General features: G+C 36.9%; 1 protein-coding gene across 2 annotated transcripts in view; it reads right to left on the minus strand.

The window, feature by feature from the left end:
* LOC123529323 (reelin-like) overlaps positions 1-24,171 on the minus strand; it is a 418,269-nt gene that overhangs the window by 373,225 nt on the left and 20,873 nt on the right. For both annotated transcript variants that reach the window (XM_045309613.2, XM_045309612.2), the window contains exons 3-8: positions 15,196-15,424; positions 14,161-14,231; positions 13,920-14,022; positions 1,505-1,601; positions 1,292-1,343; positions 354-450 (exon numbers count right to left, since the gene is read on the minus strand). In XM_045309613.2, the coding sequence (XP_045165548.2) occupies positions 354-450; positions 1,292-1,343; positions 1,505-1,601; positions 13,920-14,022; positions 14,161-14,231; positions 15,196-15,424 (649 nt within the window). The remainder of the gene's footprint in view (positions 1-353; positions 451-1,291; positions 1,344-1,504; positions 1,602-13,919; positions 14,023-14,160; positions 14,232-15,195; positions 15,425-24,171) is intronic.

Consider the following 24,171-nt stretch of genomic DNA (forward strand, 5'->3'; position numbering starts at 1 on the left):
TCCCGAGGGATTTCCGACCGATTACGGAAAAGCGATAAACACGAAAGTAGGACAAAATGACCCCCCATGTCAGTCTAAGAAAATACAGAAACAATCATTTGTTTCTCTGTACATGTGTTGATTTCAAGGGAATATTGCACGGCTATCATAATGTTTAGTACTATATTTCAAAATGTGTAGTCTTTTTTTAAGATTTATGTCTATTCATTTGTCTTTATTTTGCACCTTTGATATAATTCCAGTGAGAAATTTTAAAGACAAAGTTGAAAATGGAAAGAACTAAAAAAGTTAACACAGATGCCAAGATACACAAATACTTTGTATAGTTAAGCTGAAAACAATAATTTTTGTACCTGATCATATCTAACTTGTGCCAGTCACGACATCCATTCAGTCCAAAAGAAACAATAATATCCTGATCTTGATCACTAGATCCACAGTTACCTGAACCTGAAATTCATTTACAAAATTTAATAGTCTTTTATAACAGCACATATGTCCCCTAATCACTGCATTATACCTGGCCATGTGATAATTGCTTTAACTTACAGCATGCTCCTTTGTTTTGATAGGGTTAATATGCAGCATACCAAACTGGAAAGCGCACTCGCACAGTCCAGGTTGGTACCCAAATTACTAGTGAATACCAACCTGCACTCATGTTTTGCAAGCCGTATACACACAATACATGTAAACAAAATCAAAATTTTTCTTCCCAGCAATTACCGTAGAAACATTTTTCCCTGTTATTCTCCACGGAGTATTTGTGATGGCTTTTTGTGTATGTCATAAATGACGATTTTGTCCTTTCAGTTTGCAAACTTTCAAAGTTTTATTTTTAATGCTTGATCTGACCCATAATAATGGCATCAGATTTAACAACACTAGAAAAAAGAAGCAGGAAAGAAATCAAAGAGCAGAAAAACAAGCAATTTTTTGTCAGAAATCACATGGAAAGTTCCTTTGTTTTCAGTTTGATGAATGCGCCAGAAAGAAATAGTTTCGATGAGCGTGTTCATGAGAAGAAGTCATTTAAAATGTGATAGTTTTAGCTGTAATAGCCCCTAAATGTTGCAAAGTGCCCTCCTATGAACAAATTGGAGAGAGGACTTTGCCAGGATCCTACAGACCAAGTTTGGTATAGTTCTGGCCAGAGTAAAATGTGGACGTTTAGCAATGGACAATGGATGCAGGACCATTCACCTATACTAACAGCTCACTTGTACCTGTACCTTTGGTACAAGTGAGTTAAAAAGAGTGATAAAAGTAGATTTGTAGCAAAATTTCTTACCAATAACAAACTGCAAGACAGCTGCTGATGTTGTGTTCAGTGGCCTTGTCACCTAGTGAAACAAACAAAAAATCAGTAATGCAGCAAAATATTCATGTACATCTGAATTATTATCTATTTAAAAAGTTTGTCCTCTTTTCATACATAGTAATTGTTCATCAGTATTTATATTGTAGGTTAACTAACAACAATTAGTAATTCAACTTAAATTACCAGTTTCCTACGTCCATTTTTTTCACACATGACCGCAGCATCTCCATAAAATATTGACCCACAGGACTGTCCTACCACGGCCCCTTCATTAGCTGCCCTAGTTATATACAACAACAACAGAGGTTGCATTACAAACATAATGTTAAATGATAAACTGCTATAATAATTATTACCTGGCTCCACACAATATTTGTACTCGAAATGCAAGAGAAACTGTAATAAACTTTTTGATACAGAATGTCAAAAGCTAAGCATATTGTTTTTTTTTCTTATACTTTACTTAGTACAGAAAAGAAAGAAAGATTGTGAATTCCTTAGAAGTATCTCTGCATGCATGTACTGTAAGAAGAGATAATGTATATAGATAGATAAATCGGCACTTCCTAATCACTTCCGATTATCAAAAAGGTATCATATAAGTTATTTATAGTAAAAAAAAAAAAAATTCTATATAAGTCCACACAACTCTTTACCAGGTACAGATAGGTCAAAATACACCTAAAAAATGGATGTAACACACATGTTGAAGCACAGAAAACTGGTCTCAGTTTTTCCCTACGGCTTGTAATAAATAAGTTACAATATAAGCTATTTATAGTAAAACAAAGGGATATAATTCTAAAAACAAGACTGCCTCATGGTTGTGAACATTTGTGCCAAGTTACATCAAAATCCCTCCATGCATAAAGAAGAAATGCTCCGGACAAAGTCATTCTTGAATTTGGCATTTGACCTCTTAGTGCGACCTTGACCTTACACGTAGGGACCTGGTTCTTGCACACAACAATCCATCTCATGGTAGTGAACATTTATGCCAAGTTACATCAAAATCCCTCCATGCATGAAGAAGAAGTGTTCTAGACAAAGTCATTCTTGTATCTGACCTTTGGCCTCTATGTGTGACCTTGACCTACGACCCAGGGACCAGGGTCTTGCGCATGACATTCCGTCTCATAGCGGTGAACATTTTTCCCTAGTAATATTCAAATCCTGTTTTGCATGACAAAGTTATACACCGGACGGGAAAAATGTCACATTGACCTTTGCTCTCCAAGTGTGACCTTGACCTTTAAGCTAGAGTTCTGGGTGTTGTGCATGACACGTCAACTCATCATGGGGAATATTTATGCCAAGTAATATTAAAATCCCTTGATGGATGAGTTCTGGACCGGATAGGAAAAAAACTAAATTGACCTTTGACCTCCAATTGTGACTTTGACCTTTAAGCTAGGGGTCTGGGTTTTGCGCATGACACGTCATCTCATCATGGGGAACATTTGTGCCAAGTAATATTAAAATACCTTCACGGATGGCAGAGTTATGGACCGAACACGAAACAGACCCTGTTCATGCCATGTTAACATTTGAATGCCAAGTGTGACCTTGACCTTTGAGTTCGGGGTCTGAATGTTGTGCATGACACATTGTCTTATTATGAGGTACATTTGTGCCAAGTAATATTAAAATCCCTTCATGGATGGCAGAGTTATGGACCGGACAGGAAAAAGGCCCTGTTGACCTTTGACCTCCAATTGTGACCTTGACCTTTAAGCTAGGGGTCTGGGTTTCGCACATGACATGTCTTCTCATCATGGGGAACATTTGTGCAAATTAATATCAAAATCCCTTCATGGATGACAGAGTTATGGACCAAACATGAAATTGCGGATGGACGGAAAGACGGACGGACGGAAAAGCACATTCCTATAGTCCCTGAAACTGGTTTTCAACCAGTAGGGGACTAATAAATTTAACATTATTGTGATAAGAAACAAGTGAATGAAGTACTGCCATGCAATACAAAGTCCCCTACTGTTTCTCTACTGCAGTTTAACATAATGAACTGATATCTGTCTCTGATGTATAAACAATATTGTACTATAATTATATACAATACGTTATTACAAAACACTTGAATTAAAATTTGCATATATAAAAACCTACAGTATGGATTTTTTTGGCAGATTAAAAAAAAAGTTATCATAAGTTATTTATAGTAACAACAGAGGAAAATTATTCCTAAAAAAAAAAAAAATTCTTTATAATATAAGTCCACAACAAAGCTCTTTCCAGGTAGAGATAGGTCAAAATACACCTAAAAATTGATGTAACATGCATGTTGTACCACAGAAAAGTGGTCTTAATTTTTCTCTACAGCCAGTAATAAAAAAGTTACAACATAATCTATTTATAGTAACAAGAGGACCATGATGGTCCTGAATCGCTCACCTCTTCCCACATGACCCAGTTTTGAGTATGACGTTGTTTTTTCTATTATTTGATATAGTGACCTAGTTTTTGAGCTCATGTGACCCAGTTTTGAACATGATCTAGATATTATCAAGATAAAAATTCTGACCAATTTTCATGAATATCCATTGAAAAATATGATCTCTAGAGAGGTCACAAGGTTTTTCTGTTATTTGACCTATTGACCTAGTTTTCGAAGGTACGTGACCCTGTTTTGAACTTTACCTAGATATCATCAAGGTGAACATTCTCACTAATCTTCATGAAGATCTCATGAAAAATATGGCCTCTAGAGAGGTCACAAGGTTTTTCTATTTTTATACCTACTGGCCTAGTTTTTGACCGCACGTGACCCAGTTTCGAAACTGATCTAGATATCATCAAGGTGAACATTCAGATCAATTTTCATGAAGATCCATTGAAAAATATGGCCTCTAGAGAGGTCAAAAGATTTTTCTAATTTTAGACCTACTGACCTAGTTTTTGACCAAAGTTGACCCAGTTTCGAACTTGACCTAGATATCATCAAGATGAACATTCAGACCAACTTTCAGATCCCATGAAAAGTATGGCCTCTAGAGAGGTCACAAGGTTTTTTCAGATCCCATGAAAAGTATGGCCTCTAGAGAGGTCACAAGGTTTTTTATTATTTGACCTACTGACCTAGTTTTTTAAGGCACGTGACCCAGTTTCAAACTTGGCCTAGATATCATCAAGGTGAACATTCTGACCAATTTTCATGAAGATCCATTCACAAGTATGGCCTCTAGAGAGGTCACAAGGTTTTTCTATTTCAAGACGTACTGACCTAGTTTTTGACCACACATGACCCTGTTTCGAACCTGACCTAGATATCATCAAGATGAACATTCAGACCAACTTTCATACAGATCCCGTGAAAAATATGGCCTTTAGAGAGGTCACAAGGTTTATCTATTATTTGACCTACTGACCTAGTTTTTGTAGGCACATGACCCACTTTCGAACTTGATCTAGATATCATCAAGATGAACATTCAGACCAACTTTCATACAGATCCCATGAAAAATATGGCCTCTAGAGAGGTCACAAGGTTTTTCTATTATTTGACCTACTGACCTAGTTTTTGATGGCACGTGACCCACTTTCGAACATGATCTAGATATCATCAAGATGAACATTCAGACCAACTTTCATACAGATCCCATGAAAAATATGGCCTCTAGAGAGGTCACAAGGTTTTTCTATTATTTGACCTACTGACCTAGTTTTTGATGGCACGTAACCCACTTTCGAACTTGACCTAGATATCATCAAGATGCACATTCTGACCAATTTTCATGAAGATCTCATAAAATATATAGCCTCTAGAGAGGTCACAAGGTTTTTCTATTTTTAGACCTACTGATCTAGTTTTTGACCGCACGTGACCCAGTTTCAAACTTGACCTAGATATCATCAAGATGAACATTCAGACCAACTTTCATACAGATCCCATGAAAAACATGGCCTTTAGAGAGGTCACAAGGTTTTTCTATTATTTGACCTACTGACCTAGTTTTTGATGGCACGTGACCCAGTTTCAAACTCAACCTAGATATCATCAAGTTGAACATTCTGAACAATTTTCATGATGATCTTGTGAAATATATGGCCTCTAGAGCGGTCACAAGGTTTTTCTATTTTTAGACCTTCTGACCTAGTTTTTGAAGGCACGTGACCCAGTTTCGAACTTGACCTAGATATCATCAAGATGAACATTCTGACCAACTTTCATAAAGATCCACAAAAAATGTGACCTCTAGAGTGGTCACAAGCAAAAGTTTACGGACGCACGGACGCACTGATGCACGGACGGACGGACGACGGACACTGCGCGATCACAAAAGCTCACCTTGTCACTTTGTGACAGGTGAGCTCAAAACAAAGCGATGCAATTCGAACAAGAGCTGTCCATAAGACAGCCGGTGCCAACTATTCAAATTGTTGTCCAAGAAACAGGAATATTACCCTAATGTTAAAATATCTACAGAGTTTCAATCCAGTACCTGCATTAGTTTTGGAGATAGTAACTTGCATGCAAAACTTTAACCAGAAGTTTTCTAAGTCCAAAAGGGGGCATAAATTGCCAAAATACATGTCAGAGTTATGGGACTTGATGCAATCAACTAGTTTTATAACCCAAAAGACACATGTGAATTTCAATTTAATATCTGCATTTGTTTTGCAGATAGTAACTTGCACGCAAAAGTTAAACCAGAATTTTCTATGTCCAAAAGGGGCATAATTTGCCCAGAATACATGTCAGAGTTATGGCACTTGACCCAGTGAGGCTGGTTATTGATCTAGAAAAAGAAAAAATAAGTTTCAAAGCTATATGCCTTTAAATGATAGCCATATGTACTTGCATGCAAAACTTTAACGAGGATTTTCAAAAGGAGGCATAATTTGGCCAAAATGAATGTAAGAGTTATGTGACTTGGTGCTATCACCTAGGTTCATAACCCCAAAGACACATGTGAAGTTTCAATTCAATATCTGCATTAGTTTTGGAGATAGTAACTTGCATGTAAAACTTTAACCAGAATTTTGTAAGTCCAAAAGAGGGCATAATTTGCCCAAAATTACATTTCATAGTTATAGGGCTTGACCCAGTGAGGTTGGTAAAGGACCTAGAAAAAGAAAAAAATAAGTTTCAAAGCTATATGCCTTTAACCCTTATCATGCTGGACACATTTTATTCTGCCTTTGCAACCAGTGCAGATCATGATCAGCCTGCACATCCATGCAGTTTGATCAAGATCTGCTCTGTTCCCATTCAGTCAGTGTCTTTTTTGGTGAGCACCCCTTTTGAAAGTTAATGGTACTGTCCAAATTTAAAGATGGACAAGTTCATTATAGAAATTTAGCAGGGTAAGGGTTAAATGATAGCCATATGTACTTGCATGCAAAACTTTAACCAAGGTGTGACACCGATGCCGACGCCAACACTGACATTGAGGCCAGGGTGAGTAGAATAGCAACACTATTCTTTGAATAGTCAAGCTATAAACAAAGGTGCCTCAAGATGGTGAACATTAATTCCAGTTTACATCAAAATCCCTCAATGCATGAAGAAGAAATGCTCCGGACAAAGTCATTCTTGAATTTGACCTTTGACTTCTAAGTGTGACCTTGACCTTAGACCTAGGGACCTGGTAGGGACCTGGTAGTTGCGCATGACACTCTGTCTCATGGTGGTGAACTTGTGCCAAGTGATATTAAAATCCCTTTAAGGATTGTTGAGTTATAGACTGGACAGGAAAAAAGTCGTAGCCTTGATCTAGCCCAGGTTTTGCGCATGACAAGTTGTCTCATCCTGGGGAATATTTCTGCCAACTGATATTTAAATTCTGTTTTGCATGACAAAGTTATAGACCAGACAGGAAAAAAATCCTACTGACCTTTGATCTCCAAGTGTGCCTTTGACCTTTAAGCTTGGGTTCTGGGTGTTGTGCATAACATATTGTCTCATCATGGGGAACAAGAAATATTGTAATCCCTTGATAGATGACAGAGTTCTGGACCGGACAAGAAAACAAAAGCTGTCGGAGGACAGCAACGCTTGACTATTCAACAGCCTTGTCAATTGAATGAATACAAAAGTCGAAAAACGGGCATAATTTTGGAAAAATGCAAAACAGGGTTATGGAACCTGCACATGACAGTGTACAACTGTGTGAAGTTTCAATACATTCCCAGTGGTGAGTACTGAGATACCAGCTTACATATAAGAATTTACCCAAAAGCTGCTAAGTTGAACTAGTCGGCCTAATCGGCCAACTAAAAAGGGGCATAATTTTGTAAAACTGCAAAGTAGAGTTATTGAACCTTTGCACTGCATGTTATAGCATGACAGTGAACAACTGTGTGAAGTTTCAATCCTTTCCCATTAGTGGATACTTGAGATACCAGCTTACATACAAAAACTTAACCAAAAACTGCTAAGTGGAAAAAGGGGCATAATTTTGAAAAAATGCAAAGTAGAGTTATGGAACCTGTACAGTGCATGTCAGATCATGACTGTGAACAAGTGTGTGAAGTTTCAATCCATTCCCATTGGTGGATACTGAGATTCCAGCATACATACAAAAACTTAACCAAAAACTGCTAAGTGGAAAAAGGGGCATAATTTTGAAAAAAAAGTAGAGTTATGTGACCTACTTAGTGCATGTCAGATCATGACTGTGAACAAGTGTGTGAAGTTTCAATCCATTCCCATTAGTGGATACTGAGATACCAGCTTACATACAAAAACTTAACCAAAAACTGCTAAGTGGAAAAAGGGGCATAATTTTGAAAAAAAGTAGAGTTATGTGACCTACTTAGTGCATGTCAGATCATGTCAGTGAACAAGTGTGTTAAGTTTCAATCCATTCCCATAAGTGAGTACTGAGATAACAGCTTACATACAAAACCTTAACCAAAAATTTCTAAGTCAAAACAGGGGCATAATTTTGTAAAAAAGCAAAATAGAGTTATGGAACCTGTGCAATGTAAGTCAGATCATGTCAGTGAACAAGTGTGTGAAGTTTCAATCCATTCCCACAAGTGGTTACTGAGAAACCAGCTTACATACAAAAACTTAACCAAATTGGGACACCGGCACTCGGGCAAGTTCAATAGCTCTACTATTTTTTGAATAGTCGAGCTAAAAACCTTATTGACCTTTGACCTCCAATTGTGACCTTGACCTTTGAGCTAGGGGTCCTAGTTTTGTGCAGGACATGTCATCTCATCATGGGAAACATTTGTGCCAAGTAATACTAAAATCCCTTCATGGATGGCAGAATTATGGACCGGACAGGAAAAAAGCCCATTTGACCTTTGACTTTTGACCACCCCCAATTGTGACCTTGACCTTTAATCCAGGGGTCCGGGATCTGCGCATGACATGCCCTCTCATCATGGAGAACATTTGTGCGAAGTGATATTAAAATCCCTTAATGAATGACAAGAGTTATGGACCAGACATGAAGCAGACCCTGTTCATGCCATGTTAACATTTGACTGCCAAGTGTGACCTTGAACTTTTGAACAAGGGGTCTGAACGTTATGCATGACACATCGTCTTATTATAAGGTACATCCCTTCATGGATGGCAGTTATGGACCGGACAGGAAAAAAGCCCTGTTGACCGTTGACCTCAAATTGTGACCTTGACCTTTTAGCTAGAGATCCGGGTTTTGTGCATGACACTTCGTCTCATCATGGAGAATATTTGTGCCAAGGAATATTTAAATCTCTTCATGGATGACAGAGTTATGGACCGGACACTAAAGTGAGGATGGACAGACGGAATGATGGAAAAGCGCTTTCCTATAGTCTCCAAAACTGTTTTCAACCAGTCACAATCATAATTAAAGTGATACCTTAACTTTAATTAACAAGAGCTGTCGAAGGGCAGCATCGCTCGACTATTCAACAGCCTTGTCAGTCGAATGAAAACAAGCAAATTCGATGAATTGGTATCCCCCGCTGAAAGGGCTTGAGGTGAGGAATGGCAAAAAGATTTATCTGGCCAAAATTTAAGGATGTTACTAAGAAGCAAATAATTTCATAAGTCAAAACCATTTTAACAGAAAATGAATGCTTTTTTTTTTTTTTGGGGGGGGGGGGGGGGGGGGGGGGGTGAACGGGGGGGTAGCTGGGGTGACCGGGAGAGGGTACAAAATTTCACATGTTGGTTATAAAAAAATGGTGGGGAATGGGGATACATGATCAGGGTGGTGGGCAAGACTGAGTGGAGAGTGAGGTGGGAGAATGGTACAACTTTGCATGCTAATAAATTTTCATGGAAGGTGTGAAATTTTTTTTTTTTTTTTTTTTTGGGGGGGGGGGGGGGGGGGGGGGGGGGTGTGACCAAGGCAAGGTGGTGACCAGGTGTGGGTACAAAACTTCACATATTTATAATAAATGTTCGTGGAAAAGAATGAAAGAATTTTTAATGAAATTCTACCAATTGGTTGGTTTGTTAAGTACAAATCTGTAGATTTTTTAAACAATTAAAGGGCAATAACTCTATGGAAAATTGACCAATTGAAAAAAAAATTACAGACATCATCGAAGTATGTTGGTTCATATTTATTTCAAATTTCATGAAATTCTACCAGCTTGCTATTACTGAGAAATGGCTGCAGATGTGGATTTTTCATTAAATCAAGGGCAATAACCCTAAGGGAAATTGACCAATCCAAAAAAAAACTTAACGGGCATCATCACAGTATGTTGGTGCATGTTTATTTCAAGTTTTATGAAATTCTACCAGATAGTTACTGAGAAATGGCTGCGGACGAACATTTTTGGGCATTTTTCATTAAATCAAGGGCAATAACTCTAAGGGAAATTGACCAATCCAAAAAAAAAACTTGATGGGCATCATTGCAGCATGTTGATTCATGTTTATTTCAAGTTTCATGAAATTCTACCTGCTAGTTACTCTTGAAAAATGGCTGCGGACGGACATTTTTGGGCATTTTTCATTAAATCAAGGGCAATAACTCTAAGGGAAATTGACCAATCCAAAAAAAACTTGACGGGCATCATTGCAGTATGTTGGTTCATGTTTATTTCAAGTTTCATGAAATTCTACTTGCTAGTTACTGAAAAATGGCTGCGGACGGATGGACGCACAGACTGACGAACGGACATCGCCATTTCAATACCCCCCTCCTGATTTCATCGGCGGGGGATAATAAAAGTTGAAAAAGGGGAATAATTTTGTAAAGTTGCAAAACAGGGTTATGGAACCTGTAAAATTGCAAAACAGGGTTATGGAACCTGTAAAATGCATATCAGTTCACGACAATGGACAATTTTGTGAAGTTTCAATCCATTCCCATTCATGGGTACTGAGATACCAGCTTACATAAAAAACTTAACCAAAAACTGCTTAGTCAAAAACGGGATATAATTTTGTAAAAATTCAAAGTAGAGTTATGTAACCTGTGCATTACATGTCAGACCATGACAGTGAACATAAGCGGGTACTGAAATACCAGCTTACATATAAAACCTTAACAAAAAATTTCTAAGTCGAAAAAGGGGCATAATTTTGTAAAAAAGTAAATAGAGTTATGGAACCTGTGCAATGTAAGTCAGTTTAACATGGTGAATAAGTTTGTGAAGTTTCAATCCATTCCCACAAGTGGTTACTGAGATACCAGGTTACATACAAAAACTTAACCTAATCGGGACGCCGACGCCAGTGCAGTCCCAGACGCAGAAGTTGACGCATGAGTGAGTCCAATAGCTCTAGCTATTCTTTGAATAGTCCAGCTAAAAGTTCACTGTTGTTTTCCCATTTAATACAGTTACCTGACTGATCATTAACATGTCAATAACTCAGCTGACCTGCTGATAAATAATATGCTTTCAATATAAACACTGTAAATAACTTATTTTCTAGTGTTTTCGGCTTTTACCATGAAAAAAAAATAAGGTGCTGATTTTATCTACAGTATCAATGCAAAAACACTTACATGTTCCAGCATATAACTTACTGGTGCCACCACAAGAGTTTTGATATGCAAAAGCGAAATAGATACAAAGATGAGTAAAATAAATTGAAATTTAGTTGAGTTTATCATGCCAACCAGTATAGAACCTGTCTGAAATCCTGAGCACTACAATGGTATTGAATCAATTTTGCATATTTCAGTATGCAGCTTTTCTTACTTTTTTTATTCTCATATTATATTTTATATAAGTCTGTGAGCACACACTTGATCAGCGGTAATCTAGAATTAATGAGACCTTTATAATAATTCAAAAGCTACGTTAAAAATAAATTTAAAATTTCAATATTGATTTTGAAGTATTCAATATTAAAGCTCAGTCAGCAGTTTTACGACTGTCAGAACAAGGTAAGGGTCTGAAACATAGGGCAAATAAAACAAGAGGACCATGATGGTCCTGAATCGCTCACCTCTTCCCACATGACCCAGTTTTGAGTATGACGTCGTTTTTTCTATTATCTGACATAGTGACCTAGTTTTTGAGCTCATGTGACCCAGTTTTGAACTTGACCTAGATATTATCAAGATAAAAATTCTGACCAACTTTCATGAAGATCAACTGAAAAATATGGTCTCTAGAGAGGTCACAAGGTTTTTCTATTATTTGACCTATTGACCTAGTTTTCGAAGGTACGTGACCCTGTTTTGAACCTTACCTAGATAGCATCAAGGTGAACATTCTCACTAATTTTCATGAAGATCTCATGAAAAATATGGCCTCTAGAGAGGTCACAAGGTTTTTCTACTTTTATACCTACTGGCCTAGTTTTTGACTGCACATGACCCAGTTTCAAAACTGATCTAGATATCATCAAGGTGAACATTCAGATCAATTTTCATGAAGATCTCATGAAATATATGGCCTCTAGAGAGGTCAAAAGATTTTAATAATTTTAGACCTACTGACCTAGTTTTTGACCGCAGTTGACCCAGTTTCAAACTTGACCTAGATATCATCAAGATGAACATTCAGACCAAATTTCATACAGATCCCATGAAAAGTATGGCCTCTAGACAGGTCACAAGGTTTTTTTTATTATTTGACTTACTGATCTAGTTTTTTATGGCACATGACCCAGTTTCAAAGTTGACCTAGATATCATCAAGGTGAACATTCTGACCAATTTTTATGGAGATCCATTCACAAGTATGGCCTCAAGAGAGGTCACAAGGTTTTTCTATTTTTAGACCTACTGACCTAGTTTTTGACCGCACATGACCCTGTTTCAAACTTGACCTAGATATCATCAAGACGAACATTCAGACCAATTTTCATACAGATCCCATGAAAAATATGGCCTTTAGAGAGGTCACAAGGTTTTTCTATTATTTGACCTACTGACCTAGGTTTTGAGGGCACGTGACCCACTTTCGAACTTGACCTAGATATCATCAAGATGCACATTCTGACCAACTTTCATACAGATCCCATGAAAAATATGGCCTCTAGAGAGGTCACAAGGTTTTTCTATTATTTGACCTACTGACCTAGTTTTTGATGGCACGTGACCCAGTTTCGAATTTGACCTAGATATCATCAAGGTGAACATTCTGACCAATTTTCATGAAGATCTCATGAAATATATGGCCTCTAGAGAGGTCACAAGGTTTTTCTATTTTTAGACCTACTGACCTAGTTTTTGATCACACGTAACCCAGTTTCGAACTTGACCTAGATATCATCAAGATGAACATTCAGATCAACTTTCATAAAGATCCCATGAAAAATATGGCCTTTAGAGAGGTCACAAGGTTTTTCTATTATTTGACCTACTGACCTAGTTTTTGAAGGCATGTGACCCACTTTCGAATCTGACCTAGATATCATCAAGGTGAACGTTCTGACCAATTTTCATGAAGATCTTGTGAAATATGTGGCCTCTAGAGAGGTCACAAGGTTTTTCTATTTTTAGACCTACTGACCTAGTTTTTGAAGGCACATGACCCAGTTTCGAACTTGAACTAGATATCATCAAGATGAACATTCTGACCAACTTTCATAAAGATCCCATGAAAAATGTGACCTCTAGAGTGGTCACAAGCAAAAGTTTACGGACACACGCATGCACGCACGTACGCACGAACGGACGACGGACACTGCGCGATCACAAAAGCTCACCTTGTCACTTTGTGACAGGTGAGCTAAAAAACAAGCAATAATCAAATATCTTACATTAAACTAATACTAGTATTAACATTTGTTTTAATAAACAGGCAATATTTTTCAGGTAATTTGATAATCATTTTTACCATTTTTGAAATTAAACAAGAATGATATCAACATTGTATGACAAAACTCCAACAAAATTGTCACCTCTACTTGATAATGATGGTCTCATTTCAATTGTATGGAAACTGTAGGAGGAGTGTGTACACCATGTTCTAAATGTACTTGTAATATTTTAAAGTCATGAAAATAAATCAAACATGGAAGTCCTGACAATATTTCAAAGTTCAAAAAAGGACCATATCTCCAGAAAAATAATCTGACATGGAAGTCCTGACAATATTTCAAAGTCCCAAAACAGACAAATAATCTGACATGGAAAGAAACATAGATAAGGGTAACTCCCCACACTATAAAAACATAGTATCTCAAGTGAAAATTTTAAATATACTTGTCTACTTACCAAAGATCAGGTCCAAAAGATTCAAATGAATCAAAGTCATCTCTGAAAATCATGGCATCTGAATGAATGTCAGCCATAACTGGTCTTAATGGACCTCTCTGTTCTAAAACAATATTAAGAAAAGAAATAAATATACCACCTCCCAAAACTATAATGTTTATTGCTATAAATCTGATATTGCCTGCAGGCACCATGCCTTTTTAACAATTATACTTAACATAGCAAATAACACAAAACTTACCCCCTTCTTCACAAAGCTGTAACACAGTGGTATCTTTAAACAGAAGTTGTTGCTCTAAAGTAGCAGTAGCCCTGAAATATACATAAAAAGTATAACAAATCAAAGATTAACTTAGCTAATGGTACCGCTTTAAAAAAAAATTAAAAAAGACCAACACTTTACAAGTTTTCAAAATGTTTTGGAGATTGTTTAGTATAGCAAACATTAAAGAAATATGCTAAAAATTTATCATTATGTTTTTTATTACTTTTTTTCAAAGAAAGAACAAGCAGTTCATTCGGAAAAGAAATTTGATCAGTTGATTACAGTGAATAAGTGTGTGAAGTTTCAATCCATTCCCACAAGTGGTTACTGAGGTACCAACTTACATACAAAAACTTAACCAAATTGGGACGCGGACGTACGGCGAGTCCAATAGCTCTACTATTCTTTGAATAGTCGAGCTAAAAAAGGGCTTAAGAAAAATAATCACACAAGAAAGCTCTACAGAATACTGGGATGTCCACTTAATGTTGATGGTAATTTTGTACCAAGCTTCATCTGTATTTTAAAGGGGAAGGAATGTTTAACCATAAGTTGATTTCATCTGAAAGCTATTGTATAGCATGACACTGAGCTGGACTTTATTGGAAGAAGATAGATAAAGGAAGTTTGAATTTTAGGACATTGACTAACCATGAAGGCAGCCATTTTAGTGTGTTTACCAAATCATTTACACATTGATGAATTATTTATTTAGCAAAATTTAAACAATACCCTTTATAACAGATAAATTTTATATTTTACTGATTTAAAGATGGAAAGAGTTTCAAAAAGTAGAGATATTATTTCACAGAATTAAGGAAATACTATTAAAATAGATATCTAAAAAGAAATTAAATCTGACATTTTGATTTATACTGCCATTTTGATAAAATATTGAATTCAAAACTTAATTTTGAAACTTGTTTTACTGCTTTGAAATGATTTTAGAATATCTAGCAGGTTTTGGTGCCAAGTACACTTACAACAGCGATTCACAATTTTATAACTTACAGAAAATTAACACATCCTGTACCCGCAGGGGGTGCTATCCATACAAATCTAAACTCATGTACAGGGGAATCTGATATGTGTGTGTGAACAATGGAGCACATAAGGTTCTGTCCCTGGGGCTGCCCTGCCTGGATCCCTAAAGTCTGCATCTGGTTCCTAGCTTGCTGAGAAAGTGTGTATAGACCAGTGAGCAGGAAACCATCAAAGTTCATGCTTGATATCACAGTCACTGAAACAAGAAAATACCAGTAAAACTGATGGATGCTCCCCAAAGTATGATTATTGCATTATCAAAGTACAAAAGCTGCCCAAATACCTTGTCTTGGCAGTGCAATTTCTGAAGAAGTTTCTTATAACTCCAGCAACAAGTTGTTGATAAAACGCTACCACGAGATATGCATAATTATCTTCTCTTGAGAGTGAAGCTTTCTATTTAGTTTTGCTGAATATACTGAGGGAAACTCCTGACAAGGATGGTGCTATAGTTTACTAATATTAAATAATCAAATGAAAAAATCATCCGACTTGAACATGAAGATAGTATGCCCATCTCCTCTTGGCTTCCTATGAATTTTGCAGCATTTCAGTGAGTGGTTGCTGAGGAATACTCTGGACATGAAATGGTTATTATAGTATACTATCACTGAATAATAAAATTACTTAGAGAACAAGTGAATGAAGTATTGCCATAAAATACAAAGTCCCCTACTGGAAGGCACCTTATTTTCTCTACTGCAGTATACATAATGAACTGATATGTCAATAATGTATAAACAATATTGTACTATATATACAATATGTTATAACAAAACACTTGGATTAAAATTTGTATATATAAAAACCTTTACTTGTTTATATATAGCATTTTTTTGGCCAATTATCAAAAAGGTATCATATAAGTTATTTAAAAAAAAAAAATTCTCTAAAAGTCCACCAGGAAGAGATAGATCGAAAAACACCTAAGAATTGGATGTAACATGCATGTTGTACCACAGAAAACGTCTCGATTTTTCGCTAAGGCCTGTATTAAATAAGTTACAATATAGGCTATTTATAGTAAAACCAAAGGGACATACTTCTAAAAACAAGTGTGCCTTATGGTGGTGAATATTTGTGCCAAGTAACATCAAAATCCCTCCATGCATGAAGAAGAAATACTCCGTACAAAGTCATTCTTAAATTTGGCATTTGACCTCTAAGTGTGACCTTGACCTTAGACCTAGGGACCTGGTTCTTGTGCATAACAATCCGTCTCATGGTAGTGAACATTTATGCCAAGTTACATCAAAATCCCTCCGTGCATGAAGAAGAAGTGTTCCAGACAAAGTAATTCTTGTATCTGACCTTTGGCCTCTACATGTGACCTTGACCTTCGACCTAGGGGCCAGGTTTATTCGCATGACACTCTATCTCATAGTGGTGAACATTTGTGCCAAGTAATATTCAAATCCTGTTTCGCATGACAAAGTTATACACCGGACTGGAAAAATGTCCCACTGACCTTTGATCTCTAAGTGTGACCTTGACCTTTAAGCTAGGGTTCTGGGTGTTGTGCATGACAAGTCGTCTCATCATGGGGAACATTTGTGCCAAGTGATATTAAAATTCCTTGATGATGACAGAGTTCTGGACCGGACAGGAAAAAAAAAACCTATTGACATTTGACCTCCAATTGTGACCTTGAACTTTGAGCTAGGGTTCTGGGTTTTGTGCATGACATCTCACCTCATCATGGGGAATATTTGCGCCAAGTAATATTAAAATACCTTCATGGATGGCAGAGTTATGGACCGGACAGGATAAAAGCCCTGTTGACCTTTGACCTCCAATTGTGACCTTGACCTTGAGCCAGGGCTCCAGGATTTCCGCATGACAAATCGTCTCATCATTGGGAACATTTGTGTCAAGTGATATTAAAATCCCTTCATGAATGACAGAGTTATGGACCGGACAGGTAACAGACTCTGTTTATGCCATGTTAACATTTGACAGCAAAGTGTGACCTTGACCTTTGAGCTAGGGGTCTGAAAGTTGTGCATAGTGCATCATTTTATTATGAGGTACATATGTGCCAAGTAATATTAAAATCCCTTCATGGATGGCAGAGTTCTGGACCGGACAGAAAAAAACCCTGTTGACCTTTGACCTCCAATTGTGACCTTGACCTTTAAGCTAGGGGTCCAGGTTTTACGCAAGACATGTCGTCTCATCATGGGGAACATTTGTGCCAAGTAATATTAAAATCCCTTCATGGGTGACAGAGTTATGGACCAGACACGAAATTGCGGACGGACGGACGGATGGAAAAGCGCATTCCTACAGACCCCGAAACTGGTTTTCAACCAGTAGGGGACTAAAAATTATCTGTGCATGACAAGAAGATGACATGCGCATCTCCTTTTTGAAGTTAAGCTTCCTATGAAGTTTTGCTGAATTTCAGCCAGTGGTTGCTGAGGAATTCTCAAGATGAATTCTACAGATGAAGCAATGACACATATGAGCATACAATGTGCATCAGATATATCAACCAATTAAATTCACACAAAAAATGTATTCATAATATTAATATTCCTGAACAGGATATTAAAAGTCATACAGTACAACTTATTTTCTTGAATCAGTGAATGACAACAAGCAACTACTTTTGATAAGAGGGTCACTGACCCTGAAGCGCTCACCTGTGTACAAGACTTCAAGTGTGTTTGTATAACATAATGGTACAAGTACAGAGTTAGGTTTCTTCTATGTTAGCCTATATCAAAGCTCTAGAGAAAAAGATTTTAAAGTCTGATAGCTGAACACCTATTTTAAACCAAAAAGACCCATATGCTCAATGTACCGAATTTGAAAGAAGGCTACCAAGAGATCATTTGTGTAAAGTTTCATCAAAACCCATTTAGTCGTTTTGGAGGAGATGTTGTTTAAAGAAATTGTTTATGAGAAGTGACCACGCCCTCTGGCAATTAAAAAAAAATGAACAATATTTGTAGGTCACCAGGGACAATTTGTGAGAAATTATTTTAAAATTGGGCTAACAGTTTTATACAAGAAGATTTTCTAAGTTTCTACTATATACATATAGGGAAAACCGGCAATGCCCCCTTGCAGCCATGTTTTTTTGACGAATCAAACTAATTTGAACAATCTTGGTAGATGGTCACATAAGGAACATTTGTGTAAAATTATTTTAAAATTGTGCAAGCAGTTACATACAAGAAGATTTTTAAAGTTTCCATTGTATACATATATGGAAAAGTAACCACGCCCTCTGGCGGCCATGTTTTTTGATGAATCAAAATAATTTGAACAGTCTTGGTAGAGGGTCACACAAGGACCATTTATTTCAAATTATTTTAAAATCGGGCCAGCAGTTTCACACAAGATTTTTCAAATTTCCACTATATACATATAGGGAAAAGTTACCACCCCTGGTGGCCATGTTTTTTGAAGAATCGGTATAATTTGAACAATCTTGGTAAAGGGTCACACAAGGACCATTTATTTCAAATTATTTTAAAATCAGGCCTGCAGTTTCACACAAAAGAAGATCTTTTTAAATTTCCACTATATACATACAGGGAAAAGTGACCATGCACCCGGCGACCATGATTTTTGACGAATCAGTATGATTTGAACAATCTTGGTAGAGGGTGATATAAGGATCATTTGTGTGAAATTATTTCAAAATAGGGCCATCGGTTTAGGAGGAGATGTCATTTGAAAAAGCTCTGGCGGCCCCTATGTGCAACCAAACAGAACCATTTGAACAACTCTGGACCACCCAAGGAACATTCAGGCCACGTTTCATCAAAATCCATTCAGTGGTTTTAGAGGAGATGTCGTTTAAACACAACTGTTGACGATGGAAGGACGGCTTGATGGATGGACAAATGGACGAACAAACAAATGAATGGACTTTTATTAATTTGTGTGCCTACTTTCTTTAAATCTATATGATGCTTCTAACGGGCAAACATATGTAATATAGTCATCAATATTACATATACTTGAACAAAATGTTGCTTTTGGGGGAAAAACTGGCAAAAAATTACCAGGAATGGGGTTGTGTCCCGGGAATAGAGTTGCTCTTACACATTATATAGTCAAATAGCCCTTTTTAAATCCCAATGGATTTTACAATGTCCATGTTTCCTTCTTTTATCAATTTTATTTATTTAGTTTTTGGAAGAAAACTCATTTGTAGCCAGTCTCCTTAGCAGTTTACACCAACACAAGGCTGAAAGTATACACTGGAATGTTTGTAAAGCAGGCAGTGTGTATATTGAGGTTTAAAATACATGTAACATTTGCCTCAAGGAAGTTAACTTCAAATGGCCTTAATCGACACAAGAGCAGGAACACAATGTTGGCTTTTTTTATTAACGTTTTCAACTGCGTTTCAGTTATTTAACCTAGCCAGAGATTCAGTACCCATAGTAATCTGTTTTCTGTAAGTGCCAACTTTTCCACATGAATCAGAAGTGAAGGACAAATATTTCAGACACCATGTCTCTTATCACAGTGGAGACCATACACCTCACATGAGGATCGTGCTTATAAACTTGCAAAACGTAGATGAGCTCTCTCCCTGATTATAGCTATTACGTATTGCGACCTTTAGAAGGAAGAATGTTAATTCTTACTCCGACAGAGTGTCCACAAATACAGAAATTCTTCATTAGCAGCACTTTTAATACTAGATTTGTGTAAAAGTAGTCAATGGCATTAGGTCAATGTTAGTCCAGCAAGTGTAGCCCTTTTTTCTGCTAATTATCATATAATTATGCAAATGATATTGACAGTGATAATAGCGCAGTTGAAAATATAGTAATTATGCATATTTTCCGCATGACTATATTTCCATTATAATTACAATAACATTTCTAAGGGCCACTGTATCATTGGTACGTACAAAGATACAATAAGGGTGTTTCATTATCTCCGATAGAGTCCAAATCATGGTAGCATTCTTCTTGAAATAATTCTATTACTTCCATTGAAACAAGAGGGCCATGATGGCCCTATAGCGCTCACTTGTTATCATTGCACTTGAGGACAAGAAGGTCCTCAGAAAAAATATCTAAGTCCAAAGGACAGGAACAACAAAGGGAAGAAATTTAACCAAAAAGAAAAAAAAATTCTAACAAGGTACAGATATGTCAAAATATGTAAAAATTGGAGGTACCATCCATGTTGTACCACAGAAAAGTGGTCTTGGTTCTTCCCTACGGCCAATAATAAAAAAGTAACTAAAAATAAGCTATTTATAGTAATGTAAAAGGAAAGTAATTAAAAAGAAAATTATTGTAAGTGAACAAAAGAAGGATCTGCCAAATAAATCTGTTGACATAAATGAAATTTCAGATCAGTATCTTCATTAATTACGGAGATATACCCATTTTAATTTGAAATAAAGGGAGATAATTTGAAATAAAATCAGTCCATAGTTATCTACCCTGATTGGCTCTGTCCAACTAATGACAATAATAAAATTTCAAATAAGTCCTATAAGTACTTACTGATATAAATCCATTTTGATTACAATCAGGGGAGGTAATCAGATATAAAATAACTCTGGAACCTACGATTGGATCTGATTTGTCATGGAATCCAAGATTTATTGTTGTTGAAGATATTTTGGAAGTTTGTATCAAACTAGAAAATGCTTTTGTAAAAAAGCGCATGTCTCCCCCAATGCAAAGTCCTATAGGCAAGAAGTCAATAGGGGTCAGGAGCAAAAATCAAAGAGACACTGATGGTTGGCTGCAATAGGGATCATCTACTTGGCATGTCCAGTCATCCCGCTAAATTTCAACACTCTTGGCCTAGTGGTTCTCCAGTCACTGTTCAGGCTCCTGTGACCTTGACCTTTGATCAAGTGACCTCAAAATAAATAGGGGTCATCTACTCTGCATGTCCAATCATCCTATTAAGTTTCAACATTGTAGGTCAATTGGTTCTCAAGTTATTTCCAAAAAATGATTTTACATGAACAGGCCACTGTGACCTTGACCTTTAACAGACTGACCCCAAAATCAATAGGGGTCATCTACTCTGCATGTTCAATCATCCTATGAAGTTTCAACATTCTGGGTCAAGAGGTTCTCAAGTTATTGATCAGAACTGGTTATCAATGTTCAGGCCACTGTGACCTTGACCTTTAACAGAGTGGCCCCAAAAACAATAGGGGTCATTTACCCTGCATGAACAATCATCCTATGAAGTTTCAACATTCTGGGTCGAGAGGTTCTCAAGTTATTGATTGGAAATGGTTTTCCATGTTCAGGCCCCTGTGGCCTTGACCTTTAACAGAGTGACCCTATAATCAATAGGGTCATCTACTCTGCATGACCAATCATCCTATGAAGTTTCATCATTCTGGGTCAAGTGGTTCTCAAGTTACTGACCGGAAATGGTTTTCAATGTTCAGGCCCCTGTCACCTTGACCTTTCACAGAGTGACCCCAAAATCAATAGGGGTCATCCACTCTGCATGACCAATCATCCTATTAAGTTTCAACATTCTGGGTCAAGTGGTTCTCAAGTTATTGACCGGAAATGGTTTTCAATGTTCAGGCCCCTGTGACCTTGACCTTTAATGGAGTGACCCCAAAATCGATAGGGGTCATCTACTTTGCATGTACAATCATCCTATGAAGTTTCAACATTCTGGGTCAAGTGGTTCTCTAGTTATTGATCGGAAATGGTTTTCCATGTTCAGGCCCCTGTGACCTTGACCTTTGATGGAGTGACCCCAAAATCAATAGGGGTCAATTACTCTTTATGACCAATCATCCTATGAAGTTTCAACATTCTGGGTCAAGTGGTTCTCTAGTTATTGATCGGAAATGGTTTTCAATGTTCAGGCCCAAGTCACCTTGACCTTTGACAGAGTGACCCCAAAATCAATAGGGGTCATCTACTCTTCATGACCAATCATCCTATGAAGTTTCAACATTCTGGGTCAAGTGGTTCTCTAGTTATTGATCGGAAATGGTTTTCAATGTTCAGGCCCCTGTGACCTTGACCTTTGACGGAGTGACCCCAAAAACAATAGGGGTCGTCTACTCCAGCAGCCCTACAACCCTATGAAGTTTGAAGGTTCTAGGTCAAATGGTTCTCCAGTTATTGCTCGGAAATGAAGTGTGATGTACGGACGGACGGACGGACGGACGGACAGACGGACGGACGGACGGACAGGGCAAAAACAATATGTCTCCTGGGGGAGACATAATTAAGCTGCTATTGTGCAGACAAGGTCAAAATAGCTAATTCTGGCCCTTTCAGGGGCCATAACTCTGGAACCCATAATTGAATCTCGCCAGTTCAAGAAAGGAATCAAGATCTTATGGTGATACAAGTGGTGTGCCAGTTTGGTAAAAATAAAATCATAAATAAAGCTGCTATTGTGCAGACAAGGTCAAAATAGCTAATTTTGGGCCTTTCAGGGGCCATAACTCTGGAACCCATAACGGAATCTGGCCAGTTCAAGAAAGGAACCAAGATCTTATGGTGATACAAGTTGTGTGCAAGTTTGGTTAAAATAAAATCATAAATGAAACCACTATCGTGCAGACAAGAAATTGTTGATGGACGGACGCAAGGTGATCACAAAAGCTCACCTTGTCACTATGTGACAGGTGAGCTAAAAATACTGTTATGAGGACCTATATAGGCGCAAACTTGTTGTGTATTCACATACGTGACTGAATAGTTTGACATTATGATATATACGAGCAACTCCATTCTTGGGGCGCATCCCAATTCCCATTGATTGTTTGTCAATAATGTCCCATAAGCTGGATTCGAAGCAAACAAATGTAATATTCCCTACTGTATTACAGTTGGTTTATCATTAGAAGCATCAGATGTCCTTATATTAGGTTTATAAATTCAGAAACTGGCATTTTTGTTGATTTCATACTTTTTTCACGCTTCGTGTCGCCAGAGTTTTTGTGATAATAGAGCAGAATCATGAATTACAAACCAGATATTTCACACAATGTGATGTATTATCATATTTGTGTCGAATAGCGTTTAGCTTTTTTCGAGAAAAATTATTTTTGTGTCATATTGAGCAAAATCGTAACTTCACATACCTCTATTTCGTCTTTTTTTATGCACAACACCAGCAACGGACGTTGCGCAACCCATTTTAAGTGTATTCCCAGCGGGAATGCGATTGTGCATTTACCACCCGTGCTATGGTGACAAACAATCATAAATTATAACATTACGGTGTGAAAATAGCACATTTCAAGGGGTGAATGCAAAAGAAGTCTTAGTGCTTCTTTTCTTATTTGCACTTAGACCTCTTTTACAAATTCCTAAATTTATTTTGTAATCTGTTTATGTTGATGGATATGTTGCTGTTTACGATGCTTTACAATGATTGTTTGTACTTAAATTTATATTTCCCTATTAAATGTTAAAACATAAAATAATCCATATAAACTGCTAAAATAAATGTTGCCCCAAATCTATTAATCCCAAGTTTTTATATGGTTGCTACCACAGTTATAAATGTATAAGCTTTTGGAAAACTATACTCTTTTTATAAAGTCTTTTAGTTCAGGTGATGGAAGGAAAACAAACAAATGCTTAATTTTAGTTTCTTTCCTTGTAATCAATATTTAATCAATATTTTATTGCACCAGGGACATTTGCTTCATCTTTATATTTTTCACGGACTTAAATAAAACAAACATTATTAACACAAAGCCAGTTTAATTATTGTACCTTTGTACGAAAAACTGGTTAATATAATGGTCAGATTGAATCATACATTGTGATCTCCCGCGCGGAGGGTCAAAATCCTAATTTTTTCACCTTGCCTCCTGTCTTCCCACCAAAACCAAAATTCTCATGCTTAAAAAAAATCAATTTTTGGACTTTTCCTTGTGGCACTATTATTATGACTGGGTTGATAATTACAGAGGACTGCCAAACATGTTTATACAGTAAATCAAAGTGTCAC

The sequence above is a fragment of the Mercenaria mercenaria genome, chromosome 13 (genome assembly GCF_021730395.1).
Source record: "Mercenaria mercenaria strain notata chromosome 13, MADL_Memer_1, whole genome shotgun sequence".
Classification (NCBI taxonomy): Eukaryota; Metazoa; Mollusca; class Bivalvia; order Venerida; family Veneridae; genus Mercenaria; species Mercenaria mercenaria.